Source organism: Hippocampus bargibanti, linkage group LG04 (genome assembly GCF_051943395.1).
Source record: "Hippocampus bargibanti isolate YZ-2025 linkage group LG04, ASM5194339v1, whole genome shotgun sequence".
Classification (NCBI taxonomy): Eukaryota; Metazoa; Chordata; class Actinopteri; order Syngnathiformes; family Syngnathidae; genus Hippocampus; species Hippocampus bargibanti.
The window spans coordinates 30,715,258-30,737,275 of NC_142737.1; the positions used below are offsets into that span (position 1 = coordinate 30,715,258).

Genomic DNA, 22,018 nt, shown 5'->3' on the forward strand with positions numbered 1-22,018 from the left:
ATATTTTCCAGTTTTTAATTCTAACACAGCAGGTCACATTTACTCTGCATATCAAACGGAAGGATGTTACAGTAATGTAATATTTATTTAATGACACCAGTTTTTGTCAACTCAATTATTCATCAAGTACGTTTGTATCTAGATCAAGAACAAAGTGACACTATTGACAATTCAATCCGAAGCACTACATAAAGCAGGAAAACATATTCCAGAAACAGCCAAACACAAAGAAAATCAAGGGAGACACCACATCAGTGGACAAAAACGAAGCCCTACACAAACTTTCCCAAAAATAATCAAATAGATATCAGAGGATGGTTAGTATATGTGGGAAAATACACACTAATAATGCCAAACGTTTTTTCAAACAAAATACATTCCTGAAAGGTTTTTAGTGTTTGTGTTCAAACTACAGTATCTAATATTCTTGTTCTTCTCAATGTGGTTGTGTAATGTTGACTAGAGCATTTACTTCGAATAATTGATCACCTGTATTTTTTTTTCTCTCCTAACAAAGTATGTGATTGCATAAATCGTCAGATGACAAGATGGAGGAAATTTTGATCAATTGAACTTCATTCTTTCATCCAAATGATTTAACATGAGAAATAAACACTGCGCGATACAAAAATAAACAGTCTTGTTCATAACATTGACAAAACACAATTTACAATATTTATTGAGACAGTAAAAATGACAGTAAAAATTTGAAGCGCCTTACATGATATTGTAGAATCATCCTGTGAATGAAGGTTTTTTTTTTTTTTTTTTTGGGGGGGGGGCACTAGATGAAATTCTCTTTAGTGTTTTCTTTGTTCCTGAGGTCTTTTGGAAGTTTTTTTAAATTGAGCAAAGGGTCATCTTTTCCGTTGATCCTGAACATCAAACATGATGATGGATCACAGATGTTGATATTGATTTGAACAGTAAATGCAAGTAACAAAAAGCAGCATAGTAATGTGTTGGTATTGAGCTGCAGGCAAGGAATTTGTCACATATCCCAGTTAAAGCATGCAACAGTGCATTTCTACTTTGCTCTCCGAGACCAGACAGCAATAATTCAGCTGGTGTTAGCCGCTCAGCGCTCCGAAGCAGGTGTGAAGGAAGAGGTCGATCAAACTATTCTTTTAAAGCAAAAGGGAGAATTCTAATTTTCTCAAAACATTTTCCACCTGAATCTTCAAGCTTGTTTCAAAAATAGCAAGGTGTATCTATAAATTTATGGGAGTGCTTTTATTATTATTTTTCATGGCTGCTTTAAGTACGAAGTGGAAAATACTCCTCAAGTTTCGTGCGGTTTTAGAACCACCATAGTTTCAATACGAACCAAGTGCTCATTGTTTGCAGGTGTTTGCTTTTGTACGGCTATCTTTGTGGTGTGAAACAACATTTCCGGCAGATTGAAATGTGTGGAACAGTATTGCCGCACTGATGATTGTACATTCAGTTCTCTACATATTTCTACAATTGTCATTGATCAATATTCCACAGCACCAGACTCTTTAAAGAGTGGATGGACTTTCTGTGTATTATAATTGGAAATCTAAAGTGGTCCTACAATTATCGCTGCTGGTCACTTAAAACAATTCACAACTGTCAGAATATGATAATGCTCCACTAATAATTTTATCTCTGCCTGATGACTATGCACATTGTCGCATAGCTAGTAAAGTGACACACATTTTCAAAGAAACCTCCATGTGCGAAAATACCCATGAGTGTGAAACAATCTTCATGCATTAAAACCATTCCCTCTCTTCTGCTTCATCTTACAATGAAAATTCCCCCTTCTACTGCAGACCGAGACTCTTCACAAGAAGTTAACCAAAGAAAAGCTTTCCCACTTGAAGACAGGATGAACGTATTACATGTTGTTCCTTTCTGTGTTGGCTATATGAAGTGTCAAACGAGTGCATGCTCAAAGTTATGCACTATTGGAATAAAAATAACGAACACATGTATACCTTTTTTGTGTGTTTAAGTCTCAGATCAAATTTGTTATTGTGAAAAGTCCCATTCATCAAATTTCCAGACCGCTTTATACTTTTTAGGGCCGCAGGGGGTGCCGGAGCCTATCCCAGCCGTCTTCGGGCACTTGGCGGGGGACAACCTGAATTGGTTTCCAGCCATTTGCACGGCACACAGAGACAAACAACCATCTGCACTCACACTTACACCTTGAGACAATTTGGAGTGTTCAATCAGGTTTCTATGCATGTTTTTTTGGAATGTGGGAGGAAACCAGAGTACCCGGAGAAAACCCACACGGGCCCGGGGAGAACATGCAAACTCCACACAGCAATTTCGGTCCGGGTCTTGAACACACAATCTCTGCACTGTGAAGTGCTATCCACTCGACTACAGGGCCGCCGTAAAAAGTCCCATTGTGAAAAAATTGTATGTGCAAACACCATCTCGTGGTAGAGGAGTTCTACTGTACTGCATGCACAACATTACTCTTACATCACGGAAAGTCTTTTTATACTTATATGTCATGTCCTTGTTTATCAGAGTTTTTGCAATACCAGTGCTGCAGCCTATATTACCAGCGACAAATTCCTTGTGAGTTCTACATATTCGTCCAATACAGATGATGATGATCATCCCTGTTGGAAAGATGATCTCACATTTGAATGTACAGTACCAGACTATTGTAGGCCCAGAGAAGAACAAGAATTATCATTATTGAGTTTCTGTAATTACTATATGTGTGCCTCATTTAGAAATGTCAGTAAATCAATTCACCAACAAGAGGTCTTTGACATCCGTATATCACTGTGCTGACTCCTCCTCAGTGGCCTCAGATGGAGCATTGGGGTCCAGGAAATCTGGGTGCTGGAGTTCTTTCAGGTATTTGGGAGGTGTAAGGATGTGGGTGGAACCTGCAGGTGAAAAAAAACATAAGCTCAAAATCAATGCTGATTGTCAACTGCAAAACTGTAAGGAAAGTGAACAATGTACACTAGAAAATGCATGCCTGGTCTTCTGCCCCCAGTAATTGCGTTACAATGCAGTACAGTGTCCCCTAGTGGTGGAAATAGTTTAAAACCACTCAAAAACGTTGTGGAGTAACCATTTTGAATAGTGTGATTACATCACAGGTGTCAAAGTCAAGGCCAAATCCGGCCCGCCACATCTTTTTTTTTTTTTTGGCCCGCGAAAGCAAATCAAACTTGTTAAATTCCATGATGATTGCTAAAATCTGAGCCAAAATTTCATATTTTTGGATGTCAACCACAATAAAAGTCATTATTCTTGACTTCAGATTTGAAAACGAGTTATTCATTAATTTGCTGTGTGCTCTATATGTAATATTTGAAGGGATTTAAACATTCTAATGAGCTCCCCAAATTCATAACGGCCCTCGAGAGGAAACCATAACTACAATGTGGCCCGCGGCAAAAAATGACTTTGACACCCCTGGATTACATCCATGTCCATCCTCTTTCTTTTGACTTGTTCAGGCACAATCTCTACAAGTACATTTACACTATTATACATTTTATTGTTTGTTGTGCAAGTTATTGATAAGCCTACATCAATGTTTCGTCAGTTAAGCATTTCACATGCTTTCCATAAAATCGTTGAATGAGCTAGAGCCTGGCCTGTTTCATTAATGTAATTATATATGTACAATTGGATGCTTTACAACATTCATATTGTTTTTTTCTGTTTGTATGCAGTTTTACAAGAAAGACTTCCATAAAAATACTAAACGGCGGATTCTCATCTTTGTGTTTTTATTGGAAGATTGTTAAGCTCGCTGTCTACACACCAACCATTTGATCAGGGCAGAAGAGTAAAAAGATTACCTATATGTCGAACGCATCACTGTGAATCGTATACACATTACATCTCCTTCAAAATCACAATGTCAGAGCCCAAGGAAATGTCTAACCTGGAAGTCAGGTCAGTGTGTAAATCATTAAGTGCTAGCCAGTCATCTTCCAAGAACTCTTCCAAGTCAAATTCAAGCCAGGTGGCTACAGCAGTACGGGCAAAGGCGGAGGCCGCTCGCAAAACAGCTGAATATGCTAAACTTAAAATTGACATGGAAGTTGAACGAGCCCGCATTGATGCAACGTTGAATGCTCTTAAAGAAGAGAGTGAAGCTGAAGCTACACTGGCTGCAGCCAAGGTTCTTGAAGCAGCAGCAGAAAGTGAGAGTAGTAAAGCTGACTTGGCTATTGGACCTCCTCTATCGCCGGCTGTATCAAAACAACAAGTTGATGACTACATTGACGCACACTTCAGCCCCCAAAATGACGACAAAGGGAAATCATTATACCCTCCACAGCGCCATTATAAGAACATTTCTCATATTAGCCCCAGCGTGTTGAGCCTATAGCATCTCGTACAACCCAGCGTTGCCAATGCCAATGCTGATGCCTTAAGATCCCATTCACCACAGGGCAACAATGCAGCAAGCTCTCCACGTAAAGTCAATTGCAGGCTTACACCGAGGTCTACAGATGTTTCTGACCTTGCTGCTTTTGACAATCGGCCTGACAACTATATATCATGGCAGTCTGCCTTTTGCAATGCCATAGACGGCTTGAATCTCAAACCTAGTGAGGAACTAGACTTACTTACCAGGTGGCTTGATGGGGAGTCACTTCACCATGCCCAGCGGATCAGGGCAGTGCATGTCAACGATCCAGCGCTGGACTCGACAGGCTATGGCAACGATTGGACAAGGCTAATGGTTCTCCTGAAGTTATTGAAGCTTCACTATTCAAACGTCTTGACAATGTGTCTAAAATCTCTCCCAAAGATAGCCAACACCTTCAAGAGCTTGCAGACCTTCTTTTGGAGGTGGAAGCTGCAAATAATGAAGTTAACCTACCTGGCCTCAGTTTCCTCTACTCATTTAGGGGCATAAATTCAATTGTTGAGAAGCTTCCATACACCCTCCAGGACACATGGGTTACTCAGGGGACCCAATACAAGAGAGAGAACTTTGTCCATTATCCACCATTCTCTTTTTTTCGTTAACTTTGTGAACATTTACACAGAAATGAAGACAGATCCCAGTTTTACCCTCCAAAGCTCCAGCACAGGTCCCTACAAAAATGAGAAACCTCCCACCAGCCAGTGGAAGGTCAGGACTCCCATCTCTGCAAATAAAACTGAGGTTGAAGCCTCCAACCTTTCAGGTGGTGACAAGCCTCTCATACACCCGGAAAGACTTTGTCCCATTCACAACAAGCCACACTCTCTCAGGAAGTGTGGGGGTTTCAGAATGAAGACCCTAGAAGAGAGGAAGAACTTCCTTAAAAGCATTTCATTTGTGTCAAATGCTGTATGCCAAAGACTGTAAGACTGCAGTTCGCTGTTCAGAGTGTGACAGTGATCGTCACATCTCAGCTCTCCATGATGGTCCAGCTCCCTGGATGGTAAAGGAGGCAGTGACTACCGTGGGTGATGGCGGGGAGCAGGCTGAGAACTCCACTGTAAGTACATCCAGCTGCACTGGAGTTTGTGGAGAGGGCTTGCATGGAAAGTCATGTTCCAAAATATGCCTGGTATGACCAGTATATCCCAAAGGATACCCTGAACAGAAGAAGAAAATGTATATTATGCTGGATGACTAGAGTAATTTATCACTCGCCAAGTACGCCTTCTTCGACATGTTTAACTTTCAGGGAATGGTCTTTCCTTATACATTGAAGACAAGTTCTGGCATAACAGAAACCAGTGTAAGAAGAGCCACAAACTTCGTCATAGAGGCTATTGATGGTGGAGTATCCATGGTACTGCCAACACTCATTGAGTGCAATCTGATACCTAATAATAGAGAGGAGATACCAACTCCAGAGCCTGCTACACATCATCGCCATCTCAAAACCATTGATAACAGGATACCACCGCTTTATGCCTCAGCTGAAATCCTTCTGTTACTTGGAAGAGATATCATCCAAGTTCATAAGGTTCGCAGTCAGTGTAATGGGCCACCCAGTGTGCCATGTGCCCAACACCTTCATTTGGGATGGGTAATTATAGGAGACAACTGCCCCAGGGGAACCCACAAACCCACTGTGAACACTTTCAGGACGAGTATCCTTGAGAATGGTCGAGTTAGCTTCTTCTGACACTGTGAGAGCAGCATCTACATTAAGGAGAGGTTCACAGAAGAGCACCCCAAACAACCCCCCCAAAAGCCAGTTCAAGATGGTCTTGGCAAGCAGATCTTCATTCACACCACACCATTGAGGCTGGTCCTCGCTGTCGAAGATGATATCTCCATCATTAAAAAGGAGTTCCCAAAGGATGACTCCAACTGTTGGGTGGCTCCCCTCCCGTTACGCTTTCCAAGGCAGTGGTTGCCAAACAACAGGGAGCACACCCTCAACCGTCTTCTGTCGCTTCGGCGTACTTTGAAAAAGAAGCCGGAGATGAAAGATCATTATGTAAAATTTAGACGAAAAGCAGAGAGCAAGCCTTCCAACCTCTACTCGTCTGAGTCTTCATCAAAGTCCAGCTGACATGAAATCGGGAAGCTCCGCTTTAGAGTATCCACATTAAAAAGGAAGAGGAGGAGGCCGATATCAGCAGTTTGCCGCAAGATGGCAGCCCGCATTCCCCCCCGGAAAAGAGACCCCTCTCATGGCCCAACATCCGCACCCCTAACCTAGCAGCAAACGATGGTGTGATGAAGACCACACAGCAGACAACGTGGCCGTTCAACACGTATCCCACGGCGGAAAGCGACAGGGGGCACAGCACCATCGGGCCGCCAGGGTGTCCCCACGAGTCATCCTCTCAAAACAACCCCACCGTGCCCCTCCGAGGATCTTCCAGCCACAAACCCCCGTCGCGAAGCCGCACCCTCACCACATCTGCCCCCAGTAATTGCGTTACAATGCAGTACAGTGCCCCCTAGTGGTGGAAATAGTTAAAACCACTCAAAAACGTGGAGTAACCATTTTGAAATCTAACTGTGGAGAAGTGTGATTACATCCATGTCCATCCTCTTTCGTTTGACTTGTTCAGGCAAAATCTCTAAATCCATTTACACTATTATACATTTTGTTTGTTGTGCAAGTTATGTGCAGTTTTTTTTACAGTTTTTTTATGAAACGGTTTTGCACATTTACATGTGCACAGTATACAGTTGACATTTTTTATTTTGTTATGCTTAGAATATCTTGTTTTCTATCATATAACCCCCCATCCCCTTTCTGCTGTGGACTGCAAATTTCCCCATTGTGGGACGAATAAAGGTTTTCTGATTCTGATTATTGATAAGCCTACATCAATATTTCGTCAATAAAGCATTTCCCATGCTTGCCATAAAATCGTTGAATGAGGTAGAGAATAGGCCTGTTTCATTAATGTAATTTATATGTATAATTGGATGCTGTACAACATTCATATTCTTTTTATGTTTGTGTGCAATTTTAAAAGAAAGGCTTCCATGAAAATACTTAACGGTGGATTCTCATCTTCGTGTCATTTATTAGAAGATAATTAAGCTCGCTGTCTACACATCAACCATTTGGTCAGGGCAGAAGATTGTTCCTTGTCAAAGACTAAACAACATAGTGATGGGTTAAAAGTGATCGTTCGTTCCTGGTTCATCGCTCTTCAGGGTGTTAGAAGTGGGATGGTGAAATCAGCAGGAAGCCAGGTGTTGAACCTAATAAGTTATTTTAATCTTGTAGACAGCAGGGACATTGTGAGGTCGGTTGAGGAGAGGGAGAAAGAGGAAGATAGACGTTGTTGGGAGAGCATTTATAAAGGACGGACAGGATGTGACATAATAGGATGTGACATTTGGATGTGACATCATGTAAAGGCAGGCAGGATATGACGTATCAGGACGTCCAAGAAAAACAAAACAATACAAAAATATGTTTAAAGATGTTCGTCTAGCGGGCGACCCGGTAGCCGAGTGGTTAGCACACCGGGTTTACAGTGCAGTCCCGGTCCGGCCTCCCTGTGTGGAGTTTGCATGTTCTCCCCGGACCCGCGTGGGTTTTCTCCGGGTCCTCCGGTTTCCTCCCACACTCCAAAAACATGAATGGCAGGCAGATTGACAACTCCAAATTGTCCCTAGGTGTGAATGTGAGAGTGACTGTTGTATGTCTTTGTGTGCCCTGCGATTGGCTGGCAACCAATTCAGGGTGTCCCCCGCCTCGTCCCCGAAGACAGCTGAGATAGGCTCCAGCAACCCCCGCGACCGTAATGAGGAATAAGCGGTACGGAAAATGAGATGAGAGATGAGATGTTCGTCTAGCAAATTGCCCTAACATATCCCCCCTGACGAACATATCTAACATTGGTGTAGGCGAATAGAAAGAAGAGAGAAAAAGAAAAGAAAATCACAAAATAAAACAATCATTCCATTGTGATTGTTTTATTTTGTGTATTCCTCATTAGGGTCGCAGGGGTTGCTGGAGCCTATCCCAGCTGTTTTCGGGCACGAACACCCTGAATTGGTTGCAAATCACAGGGCACACAAAGGCATCAACAGTCACTCTCACACTCACACCTAGGGACAATTTGGAGTGGTCAATCTGCCTGCCATGCATGTTTTTGGAGTGTGGGAGGAAACAGAACATGCAAACTCCATCCAGACCGGGACGTGAACCGGCGACCTCTGCACTGTGAAGCCGGTGTGCTAACCACTCGACTACCGGGCCGCCCATGTTTTATTTTGTGATTTTCTAAAGTCAAGTCATTTGCGACAACAGTCAAATCTTCACGGCATCCTGGGCTCCTGGATGGTGATCACCAGGACGGCGAGGGGGAACGAAATTGTTTGTAGCATTTATCGCAAGCAGGCCCCAGGGTGTGATACGGATGAGAGGGTGACTAGGAAAAGGGTGTGATTTGTTGACGCGGCTCCAGTGACGTGCTTCGGGAATCTCCTTGACGAACGATGTCCTCGCGAATCTAGATGAAGCTTGTGGCTGCTCAGACGGCTAGCAGCTCCGCGAACGGACCATTCCACATTGGTGTGGCCCACGTCCTTCTCTTCAGACCGTAGCTTCGTCCTGTGGGGAACAAAAGGAGACTTCTGGCAGGTCACATGTCGACAGAATGTTTTCATTCTACACATCACACATTTTGTAGGTGTTACTTTCCCTATCAAACGATGACAAGGTTTCTTCAGCCGTCATCTGTACTTTTTTTGAAGGTGTCGGACGTTTCGCTTCTTATCCAAGATGCTTCTTCAGCGAACTAAAGTCTTGAATGTTGCCTAACCTATGTTGCCTAAGCAGGCCATTGTATGAACGATCCAAATTGATTAACATGCGTAATGCTGATGAGGGGATACAAGAGGGAGTGGTCCAATCAGCCCAGTCGTTAGTCAGCAATGTGGGAACAATCGGTGGGGCCGCTGGGAGTGGTCCTCTGCTCCCCCCAACCTGAGAGTCGGGACCTATCATAGCAGTGTCCGGCGCCGCCATGTCTGGACATTGGGGATATATATATAGGGCCGATACTACCAGTAAGAATGTAGTTCGCTGAAGAAGCATCTTGGATAAAAAGCGAAACGTCCGACACCTTCAAAAAAGTACAGATGACAGCTGAAGAAACCTTTTCATCGCTGGACCACTCCTGTACGACTGAGAGCTTACACAGACGTTTCCCTGTCAAAGTCTGTCTCATCACGAAGGCTCTGCAATGCATTCTCTCACAAAAACGGCAGTAAATCATTGTCAATTTGCCAACCGGGAACGTGTTTGTGTGGAAAACATGACCTGTTTCTCAGATGTATCAATTTGGAAAGCACCATTTGTCAATCACTGCTCTTGAATTTGAAGGCCAAATTTTGGCATGTCTCTCAACCCCTGCATGGGCACCAATTCATGTGGCATTTGGCACGAAAATTTTGCACGTTGAGCACAGCCCCTCCTGCTACTGCAATTTCTCTGCTGGCGCCCAAGCAAACCATATCTGCAAATTTGGAGGATAGCCTTCTACAATTCTTTAGCACGAGTTGGCATGGTCAGCAAACATTATGGACATCTGTATAAATGGTCATCATACTTGCTTTTGTGATTCATTAGGAGTGCACCGTTGACCGTCACTCGCCACACCAACACAAACCAGTTTAATCCCCGGTCACCCTGGTATGGAAGGCCAGGAGTTCTTCCCTCCTGGAGAATCTCCTTCTCCCAATTCTGAAAGAAGCTGATTAGCGCGGAAACCCTATACAATATAATGTCTGATTCCGCCTGAATCTCTGACTCACAACAGGTGCCCACTCAACTTATCTGCCAATTTTACACTTACCGAACTAAACGGCGAGAGATTCCTCTAATGTGCAATGCATTCAATTAATCCAGGGGTCGAGAACCTATGGCTCGCGAGCCATATATTGGCTCTTTTGATGATTGCATATGGCTCGCCGATAAAACTAAATACATATTGTCGTTTTTTTCGCAGTTCATTTCCCGTTGGGGCTGCAGTTGGCGGAAAGCACAATTTTGATTGGATGACACTGACCTAGAATGGCCGAAAGCGCCATTTTGATTGGATGATAGTGGCCGTCATGTTGAAGCAGGTAAACGCCCAACTAGTGCACTTCAGCGCGAATGCACCGGAGCGTTAGAGGAGAGAAAATGTTTTGATTCTAATTTGTAATGAAACAATGCCATCGATGAAACAGTGGAATGTCAGTGACATTATAACAAGCCCCATGTTAACGTTAGCATCAACATACTTCTGTGAGAAGTAGATTTCAGATAGCAAGTGTGGAAGCTTATGAGCCTCTGGACCGGCAAATTGAGTTTCATTCCGATCGTTTGCCTGGATTTTTACCAATCACGAGGAACGGAAAACCATTCATGTTAACGGTGAGTACTATCACAAAGTTATTTTAAATAATACATTCTGATATTTTGTTGAAAAGTGGGCGCGCGTGCGTGTATGTGTGCGCGCGCACGCGAGCGTTTGTATGTGCGCGCGCGCGTGCGTGTGGCTCTCACTGAAAAACATTTCGAAATATTTTACTTTTATGGCCCTCTTAGTCAAAAAGGTTCCTGACCCCTGAATTAATCTAATGTGCACTGCATTCAATTAATAATAATAATTAGTAATCAAATCAATCACAACAGGTTACCCTGTCCCACTTAAACCGGACCATATCTGCCATTTATTGGAAATCTGCCTTAATACTACGTTTTTTCAATTCAGGGAGAAATTTTACAAACAAATTCATGGTTGTGCTATGGGCTCACCAGTTTCACCCATAATGGCTAATCTGTACATGGGAGAGTTGGAGAAACAGGCCCTCACATCCTTCCCGGGGACAAACCTGGACACTGGTTTAGATATGTGGATGATACTTTTGTCATAATTAAAAAAGAAGAAATTAAATCCGTAGGGCGGCCCGGTAGTCGAGTGGTTAGCACACCGGCTTCACAGTGCAGAGGTCGCCGGTTCGCGTCCCGGTCCGGCCTCCCTGTGTGGAGTTTGCATGTTCTCCCCGGACCCGCGTGGGTTTTCTCCGGGTCCTCCGGTTTCCTCCCACACTCCAAAAACATGCATGGCAGGCAGATTGACCACTCCAAATTGTCCCTAGGTGTGAGTGTGAGAGTGACTGTTGTACGTCTTTGTGTGCCCTGCGATTGGCTGGCAACCAATTCAGGGTGTCCCCCACCTCATGCCCGAAGACAGCTGAGATAGGCTCCAGCAACCCCCGCGACCCTAATGAGGAATAAGCGGTACGGAAAATGAGATGAGAGAAATTAAATCCTTCACAGATCACCTCAACTCGGTAGACATCAACATTACATTTACTCGTGAGGACATTAAAGAGAACCAACTACCCTTTTTGGATTGTAAAGTAATTATAAAAGAGGACAGAGCGCTAAAAACAGAAGTCTTTAGGAAGGCTACGCACACTGACCAATACTTACTTTTCGATTCTAACCACCCTTTACAACACAAACTAGGAATTATCAGAACCCTCCAGCATAGGGCTAAAGTCAAGTCAAAGTCAGCTTTATTGTCAAATATGCTAATATGCATGGCATACAGCACAGATTAAATTAATGTCCTCTCGGACCCAGCGTGCAAGGCACGAATAACGTGGCTAAAAAAGACATGCAATTGACAACAGACAATACATGTAACTTCTCATCTCCCTCATCTCATCTCATTTTCCGTACCGCTTATTCCTCATTAGGGTCGCGGGGGTTGCTGGAGCCTATCTCAGCTGTCTTCGGGCACGAGGCGGGGGACACCCTGAATTGGTTGCCAGCCAATCGCATGTAACTTATGAATGTAACTTATGAATGTAAAATGAGGTAGTGTCGTATGTAAAGTGAAGTATTGACGTATGTAAAGTGAGGTAGTGATGTATATAAAGTGAATAAGTAATGTAGTAATGCAAAAACAAACAACAAGAAAGGGTTGAAGTGGTTGAAGTGAGGTCTTGCAGAAAAAAAATGAGAAAGAACAAAAAATTGAGTTTAGGATGATATTACAGCGTGTAGCGTGTCCTCAGAGTTCAGTGAGTGTGGCAGTGGTAAGGGGCAGGGTGGGCAGGGCTGGGAGGGAGTTGAGTCTCCGGACTGCCTGGTGGCAGAAACTGTCATTGAGCCTGCTGGTCTTGGCTCGGAGACTCTGCAGTCTCCTACCCGATGGCAGCAGTCTGAAGAGGCTGTCGGAGGGGTGGGTGGGATCACCAGCGATCCTGATGGCTCTGCGGGTGAGGCGGGTGTTGTGAATGTCCTGAAGGGGGGGGGAGAGAGACACCGATGATCTTCTCAGCTGTCCTCACGATGCGCTGCAGAGTCTTACGGCAGGACACGGTGCAGGCGCCGTACCACACGGTGATACAGCTGGTCAGGATCCTCTCGATGGTACCGCGGTAGAAGGAGGTCGTGATGGGGGTCGGAGCTCCAACTCTTTTGAGTATGCGGAGGAAGTACAGGCGCTGGTGGGATTTATTGGCCAGTGATGACGTGTTGTAGCTCCAGGACAGGTCTTCGGATATGTGCACTCCTAGGAACTTGGTGCTGCTCACTCTCTCCACTGCAGCACCGTCAATGGTTAGTGGAGCATGCTGGGGGCGCACTCTCCTAAAGTCCACAACAATGTCCTTCGTCTTCTCCACATTCAGGCGGAAATTGTTGTCCTTGCACCATGTGGCAAGGCGGCTGACCTCGTCCATGTAGACTGTCTCCTCATCGTTGTTGATGAGGCCCAACAGTTGTGTCATCCGCAAACTTTATGAAGAGGGTGGAGCTGGGTGATGATGGGGAACAGTCGTGCGTGAGCAGAGTGAAGAGGAGGGGGCTCAGCACACACCCCTGGGGGGGCCCCTGTGTTCAGCATGATGGTGCTGGAGGTGTTGTTTCCAACTCTGACTGCCTGTGGTCTCCCCGTCAGGAAGTCCAACAGCCAGTTGCACAGGGAGGTGCTGATCTCCAGTTTGCTCATTTTGTCGATGAGCTGTTGGGGGATGATGGTGTGTGGCCTTCTTCTTTTTCTGTTTTTACCGGAGGGTACAACTTCAACCCATTCGGTGAACGAATCAATTAGCCGATCCTAGAATGCGGCTGTGAATCTTGAAAACATTTTTTCAGCCATCCCCAAAAAAATTAAAAAAAATTCCAACTCCATTATGTTGATCATATTCACAGCCGTCCCCAGAAGATGATCAGATCGATACAATAGAGCTGAAGGTCTTGATTTGCACCTGGCATTTGCCTTAACGCTGTCACACTCACTCGGCGAATTGATTTGCCAAGTCAGGTTGCAATGACTGAGTCCCGAAGAGAAGAGAAAATGGGTGCTCTACTGCAGCATTGTAAATGCACAGCTGGAGTCTCCACACGGGTGCTGCCTGGGGAGAGGGGGGTGCCTGTGGGGCGGGGCTGCCCCCCCACGAGTATCTCCCCGACCCACCTGAGCCAAATTCCCCAAGGCTCGCCTTTTATTTTTATTTTTTTAAATGGCCTTCCCTCCAGCACCTGGTCGTGCGCATGAAGTGTCAGAGGTGCGATCAGCACAGACACCCCCATGGTTCCAGTCATTCAGCCCAACACACACACTAAGCAAAGTCATCACACTCTCACCCTCGGAACACCACATGGCATACAATGATGATGAATTCACTAATGTTGATGAATGCATTGATGTTACGGAAAATTTATGAATGCATAATGTTACGTAAAACTTACAAACATTTGCATCTGCATTTAAACAAATAAAACTTCCAGTTCGAGAAATAAATACCTCTGACCATCGCGCGTAAGCCCTGGTCAGCCAGGCGCGCGGCAGACTTTGTGATCCGTACAGGCCTCACGAGTCACGCGCAGAAACTCTGCGCCTGGGGCCCGGCTAGAGCCGACCGCCAATACCTAGCTCTGTCGCCTACAGGTCACCCCCATCGCAAATCATCCGTAACCAGAATTCCTTGGCCCCAAAAAAATCTTATGCAATACATTCATTCAACATTGAGCATGCCGGTGACACTCACCCGTTAAAGCAATCCTGAGCGACGAGCATCAAGAAGAGAGGTGCCCCGCTCAAAGCAAAGAGGCTTTGTCCTCTCGACGCCGATCCGCTGAGTTTTTCCGGCATCAATAATGATGGGTTAAAAGTGATCGTTCCTCCCTGGTTCATCGGTCTTCAGGGTGTTAGAAGTGGGATGGTGAAATCAACAGGAAGCCAGGTGTTGAACAGAATTATTTGTGTGTGTTTGTGTGTGTATTTGTGTGTGTTGAACAAAGTTATTTTAATCTTGTAGACAGCAGGGACATTGTGAGGTCGGTTGAGGAGAGACAGAAACAGGAAGATAGACGTTGTTGGGAGAGCATTTATAAAAGACGGACAGGATGTGACGTAATAGGATGTGACATAATGTAAAGGCAGGCAGGATATGACGTATCAGGAAGTCCAAGAAAAACAAAACGATCCAAAAAGATGTTTAACGGACAACCGACGTCTCCGGACAAGTTGTGTCCATAATTTGTAAAATGACTTCAAATGATTTCTACTGAACGTATTTTAAAAAGATTCCACCGTATATAGCTATATTTTATGTTTTAAGACTCGCGCTGAATATTCAGTAAGTCTTGTTTTTGAGTTGGTGACGAGTCCGTATGTGATGTCACTAAAGGAACGCCCCACACCGAAAAAAAACACATTGTAGCAGTCCTTCCATCACGTCACATCAATGTATGTTGCTGTATTGTTTGGTCTGCAAACCTTGTGTTGCACCCAAAATCCGCCAGAAGAGGGTGTCCAAGCTCCATATAAGGAATTTATCAGCCTGTGGAAACGAAAGTGGCGACAAGAGGTCGCCATGTTGTGCCTCTTTTCTGTTGATCCGTTTCTCCCCAATGTTGTCTCAAAATGGCATGGAATAAATTCTTTAATTGATTGCAAACTGTATGCTTTCCTCTTCAGAACTATTTGAATCATATTCATAACTGGAGGTGTAACAAGAAAGCATATTCTCCAAATCTGAAGCCATTGTTTTGATTCTCCAGAAATGCAAGACGTCTTGGGGTGACGTCACGAACTGGGGGCGGTACTTTCTGAAAATGCCCAATTCGCAGCTCAATTTTTTGCAGATTTTGGACCATAGAAATAGATAGGTCTAGAAGTGTCCAAAGGAGCCAATAGCATTGCGCCCCGCGGTCACCAGGTCGTGACGTCACTGATGACGTCACGAGTTGTAGCCTCTGACACAGTTCCGTACCATATGAATAATTTTTGCTCGTTTTTCGTCGATTTTCTTCTGGTATTCGACGGAATTCTAATACTTTGTGGCTAAATATGTTTTAGAAGACAACTACTTCACTCTCACGTCGTCTTTCGGCGCTATGTGAAGTCGGACAAGTCCAAAAACCTCAACTTTCAAGATCAGATATGCTTTGGATTATAATTTTTTTATAATCCAAAACATACAATTGCAATTAAATACACCACTATTGATGTATATTTATTCAGAGTCTAAAAATGTTATGAATAATAGAAATGACAGCTCTTTAAGATTGAAAATTCAAATACATAGTATAATTATCTTTTGAGTGTGATTGTAACCAATCTTCAAACGTGAAAAAAATAACATTCATAAAGAATGATCATACTTAATTGGTGATCGGAATTGGACTGAATCAGAAATTGTAGAGGATTAGGTAACACTGTGTATAGTCCAACACTTTTATATTAATAATTATTTTTCAATAATAATGCCAAATTTAAATTGTCCTCATCACTCTCATCATTTAAAATTTCCTTTTTTGGGGGCGTTGTTAAACTAATTTTTCAGTTAATATACAACCACAGAAATTTGAACAAGATATTCCACTACTTTTACAGCAACATTGAGTGTGCAATTGTCACAGCCAGTAAAACAATGAAAGCTGATTAATTAGTCAACCATATGATGACTTGAATGAGATGACATTTTTTGATACTTCTAACCTCATTGACCTGCAAAAAATACACTGCGATTCAGTTTTGATCGAAGAAAACTCTTCATCAAGTCATCATTCTGTAGGCGAGTGATATGCTGTAAACGGACAGATAGGAAGATATTAGTGATGGTTCTGATGAGGTCTATGGTATGGTTCTCAATACCATCTCGGGTTATGATCTCGTGTTCCAAATCGAAAAGGGCTCGATGGCCAACTGCAGCAACAACACGAGTGACAATCTTGAAGAACATGGCACATATAATTCTTTAATGAAGAACAGCTAGAACGTACTTATACACGGTCGAAGATCGAAAACAGGACGAAAATTAGTCGCTAAAACATCGCAAAATGAATTATTATTTTTTCTTTTTATAGAAATTTCATTTTCACTCACTTGAAGAACAAAATTCCTTTGTTTTTCAGCTTGTAGTTGAAGCATCCGTAAGCGAAACATTGCGGCCCCCAACTGTTGTTCCTTTTTACGGCATCCATACGTTAAATAGACCTAAATACGCTCAAAACTATCCTATTTCTATGCCAAACCAAGCCACGTTACTATGGACGCTACAACTCGTGACGTCACTTCCGGGTTTGCAATCAACCTCGTCTCTACGCCACTTCTACTACCTATCTATTTCTATGTTTTGGACACTTTAAGTCATTTTTATTGGTGTTTTGCATTTGACTAAAAATATGATACTGCGTGTTTTGGGTATTTTAGATGCTATAAAACGTTTTTCTGATGTCAGTTAAGAAACAAAAAAGTGACGTCGGTTGTCCTTTAAAGATGTTCCTATAGCGAATTGCCCTAACACATAGTGCCGCTCTTTCGAAGCACAGTCAAGTGTGTCAAGATGGAAAAAAAATCGGATATTTTTTAATCTGTTGCTTTGGAAATGGACTTCCAAAGGAACAAGCAGTGAGGGAATTCATCTTAATTGTCTTCTCTGCAATAAACTTTTATTTGTACTTATATGTAACTTTATTTTCACATTTTATGAAATATGCTTGTGATAGTTTCACAGTGTTTTAGTCCAATTCAAAGGTTGAGGGGAAACATGTTCTTCACTGTATTATTAGATATAAATGTGTCCTTGTTTGGGGACACAAGCACTTTCGACATGTAAGAGCACCATAACCATAGGTAATAAACATGGATGAAAATGAGAACATACCAATGAGTGCCTCCCATTTACCATTGGCTTGGGTGACCTCATACACACAGCGCATCTCACTGTAGGTCATGCCTCCAATAACAAAGACAATGACCCTCGGACCCGTCTTCACCTCTGTGGGGCCCCGGTTTTTGTGCCAGTTACCATAGCGGGCACTGCTAAATGAGAAGAGAAAAAAGGCACACAACACATATATGTATACAGCATCCATGACATTATTAGAAAAAAAAATCATGGAACACAAGCCAGAAAGCAGAATGGAACCTTGTTGGAATTCAAACTTTTGCCAATACCAAGTTTCTACAGATTGAACGGTGTGTTCTGAAGCCAAAATACAGTAATTCCTCTTGGAGGCTCTTTGCAGCCATCAGTGTAAATTAGAAGTATAAGTAAGTAGTAAGTAGTCAGCGCTGATGCGTATGTCGCAGCTTGGAATTGAAGCGGATTTATGTGGGACAGGAGATGTGAGACAATCTCTTTTTGTCAATGGATGCTACAGCTTTGTGTTTGCTTTCAACATTTAGCTTGTAGTAGACGTTCACATTCCACCATGATATCCCTGATCCACTGCTGAAAAGGATGCTTGGATCCTCTCTTCTTTCATCTAGAACTGCTTCATATCACAAAGTGGGTACAGCAAGTGCTGAAGAATGAATGACTCTCTGTTTCTTTGTGTTGTCATATTATTATATACAGTGGTACCTCGGTTCTCGAATGCCTCACAGTTCGAACAAATCGGAGTTCGAACAAAATATTCGAGATATTCTTGCTTCGTAGTTCGAACACCAATCGGTGTTCGAACGCCAATACGACGCGTGAGTGCGTATGCGAGGGTGGGGTGCTGAGCGGTATATGGGTGTATCGCTCTCTCCGTGACCAACCGGAAGTGCTGCGTTTTGCTCTAGCGTTTAATATAGGTGTACGAAGAGTTTTAGCCCCTAATCATGCCTCCAAAGAAAGTAAGTGCTGCTAAAAGTGACAAAAGAAAAGTAGTGTGTACAACTATTGCATTTAAGAAAGAAATAATCGCAAAATATGAAGGAGGTGTGCGAGTGTCTAATCTGGCTAGGGAATACAGCATGGCGAAATCTACGATCAGTACGATATTAAAGAATAAGGAGGCTGTGAAAAATAGTGATGTGGCTGTGGGAGTGAGAGCAAGTGTCATTGGATAGATATTTTAAGAGAAAAGAACATCCTGTAGCCGAGTCATCCGTAGCTGTCACGTTCCGAGCGAGAGTGACGGCAGCTGACTCGTCGGAACGTAGTGGAATATTTCGGATCCCAAAGCAGGCGGCAGAGACGTACTACCCAAGCCGGATGTTTATTCACAAATAAAAGAAAACACAGCGAGTAAGAAGGCAGGGGGTGATCCGACCCGCTTACTACGCCAAAAAGCAAATGGCACACGAGGGTGCAAAATTACGCAATGCTGGAAGATGACATAAATTTACGGGACGCAGGAAAAATACCCCGGACCGGATACACTCGCGCATCGAAGGAAGAGTCCAGGTACGGTGGAGAGGTGAGTCAATCATCCAGCATTGGCGAGGTGATCGCGAACCGTATAAATGCCCCGTGTCCGTGATGAGAGAATTGACAGCAGGTGGAGGGCGGCCGGGAGAGGCAGCCCCGCCCCCCGCTGTCAACTCGCAAGTGACAAGAGCAAAGAGATGGTTTCGGTGTTCGAACAAATCACTTTTCGAACAGGGTCCTGGAACGAATTTCGGGCAGGGAACCGATGTATCACTGTATATTTTTTCCAAGATGGCGGCACGTGGACACGCAGCGGCTCCTCTCCCAGCAGATTATCGTTTTCATGGTTATTATGTTTGTTAAAGTCATTATAAGTGCCATACACGCTGGGTCCGAGAGGACAGTAATTTCATCTGTGCTGTATGTCATGCATATTAGCATATTTGACAATAAAGCTGACTTTGACTTCGAGTATGATATCAGAAACAAAGTTTAATGTGATGATACCATCACATTAAAATTTGTTGTCAGCTCAACATCATTTGCATTCATGAACTGCTATTTTTGCTACGAGCTCACTAACTGCACACTACTCCCAATTGTAACTCAAATGGAACTGTTTTTTTTCACGACTTGAAATACTAAGAGAAAATCTGTTATTTTCTTTCCTCAGCAAATAAAAGCATAAAAATTGACAAAATCCAGACATCAATGAAATTTGAATATGACTCAGTCACATTTTCGTGTTGTCTGACTTGTCACAATCAATTTCAAAGCATCACTTAAAGAAGTTATGGGGTAATAGAAAACAATAACTCATGACAAATATTAGATTTTTGGTCAACTAAATTAATCCCCTAGAAATATAGATTACCGGTACTATGAAATACTAACCTTGACGGAGCGCTGGCTTTAGCTGATGCTTGTCTCTGGGAAATGTATGGGTATTGCTTCATGTCAAGTTTATCCTCAATGGCATCCTGGAGGAAGACAAGCTGTTCAAGGTAAGGTCACAGGTCACAAAAAAAGCATGAAAAACTACTTATCCCACATGACATCCCCCCTATTGAACCACCCGAATTCAACTTCGAGACTGGCCCTCCAAAATGGAAGGAAGTGGACAACACAGTACGGCATGCCAGATCAGCATCAGCCCCCGGGCCAGATGGAGTTCCGTACAAGCTCTACAAGAACGCACCAGATGTTCTGCGCTATCTTTGGAGGTTCATGAGGATTGTGTGGCAGAAAGGGATAATACCAAAGGCATGGCGAAGGGCCGGAGGCATACTAATTCCCAAGAAGGATGCCACAGACATTAGCCAATTCCGGTCAATTAGCCTTCTCAACGTTGAGGGGAAAATCTTTTTTAGTGTGTTAGCATGGAGACTTTCCACCTACCTGGAGAAGAACAAGTACATTGATACTTCTGTACAGAAGGCTGGCATCCCTGGGTTCTCTGGTTGCTTGGAGCACACCAGTATGATCTGGCTCCAAATGCAAGCGGCAAAGAAAGACAAGAGAGATCTTCATGTCATCTTCCTCGACCTGGCCAATGCCTTTGGCTCAGTTCCCCATAACCTTCTCTGGGAATCCTTCAACTTCTTCCTGGTTTCATTACCGATGACTACCTTGGTAAAAGCCTACTTCGAAAACCTGCAACTTTGCTTCACAACACCTGACTTCATAACATCATGGCAGCGGGTAGAAGTCGGCATCATGGCAGGTTGTACGATTTCACCCCTTGCCTTCACAATGGCCATGGAGGTCATCATCAGGGCCTCAAGGTGGGTGGTGGGGGGTGAGCGAACCAGGAATGGGATCCACCTCCCACCTATCCGGGCATACATGGATGACATGACCACCTTGACCACTACTGCAGCTTGCACCAGGCGGCTACTTGGAAAATTGCAGGAAAACATCAAATGGGCCCGGATGAAAATCAAGCCGAACAAGTCACGCAGCATCTTAATAGTAAAGGGAGAGCTAAAAAAATGTGAAGTTCTGCATTGGTGATGACCCAATACCAACGGTCAAGCTGCACCCCCCCTATCAACTGGACGGAAATGGACGCCATCCATCACGGTGCAGCAGGCCACAGCAGCCCTAAGGCACAGAGACATCATGGGACACGTCCAGCGAGGAAGAGGGGGCTTTGGCCTTACAAACAAATCATCTTGGCGTAAGGCCCCAACATCGGAAAGAAGGAAAATGGTGATGGAAGAGCTGTGCCGCCAAGAGGAAGCTGAAAGAACTCCGAAGGCTGTATCTCTTGCCAAGCAGGGACAATGGATGAGGTGGGAAGTTCTGGAGAAACGAAAGCTCAGCTGGAGGGCTCTCTAGGAAATGGAGGCAAGCAACATCAGCTTCATCATCAGAGCTATCAATGATGTGCTTCCATCTCCAAAAAATCTCCACCAATGGTATGGCGAAGATCCAACCGGTGACCTCTGTCCAATTCCAGGAACTCTCAAACACATCCTGACCGGTTGTAAGACCAGCCTCACACAAGTCACGCAGCATCTCAATAGTCAAGGGAGAGCTAAAGAATGTGAAGATCTGCATTGGTGATGACCCAATATCAACGGTGTCTGAGGAACCGGTCAAAAGCCTGGGCAGGTGGTCCAATGCAAGCCTAAGAGACAAAGATCAAGTGCAGCAACTAATGCAGGACATCAGCGAAAGTCTGGAAAACATCAACAAGACTCCACTGCCAGGGAAGCTCAAGCTCTGGTGTCTGCAGTTTGGACTTCTCCCTCGGGTAATGTGGCCACTCACAGTCTATGAGGTCCGGCTCTTAACGGTGGAGAAGATGGAGCAAGCCATCACTAGATATGTGAAAAGATGGCTTGGTGTTCCACGCTGTCTGTCAAACATCAGCCTCTATGGCAAAGGGGTCCTCGAGCTTCCAATCACAAGCCTCACAAAAGAGTACACATGCTCTAAAGTGACACTTCAGATGACCCTTACAGACTCCAG

At 43.9% G+C, this 22,018-nt stretch overlaps 1 protein-coding gene across 10 annotated transcripts in view; it reads right to left on the reverse strand.

The window, feature by feature from the left end:
* Window positions 1-459: 459 nt before the first annotated feature.
* LOC148899682 (syntaxin-binding protein 1-like) overlaps window positions 460-22,018 on the reverse strand; it is a 66,943-nt gene continuing 45,384 nt past the window's right edge. For 7 of the 10 annotated variants that reach the window (XM_088995099.1, XM_088995101.1, XM_088995105.1 and 4 more), the window contains 3 exons: window positions 19,937-20,022; window positions 17,567-17,724; window positions 460-2,882 (listed from right to left, as the gene is read on the reverse strand). In XM_088995099.1, the coding sequence (XP_088851225.1) occupies window positions 2,773-2,882; window positions 17,567-17,724; window positions 19,937-20,022 (354 nt within the window). In that variant the 3' untranslated portion in view covers window positions 460-2,772. Of the gene's footprint in view, window positions 2,883-8,647; window positions 9,000-14,443; window positions 14,594-17,566; window positions 17,725-19,936; window positions 20,023-22,018 lie in introns of those variants that run through there. The other 3 variants (XR_016114775.1, XR_016114776.1, XM_088995100.1) reach the window with 3 other exon arrangements.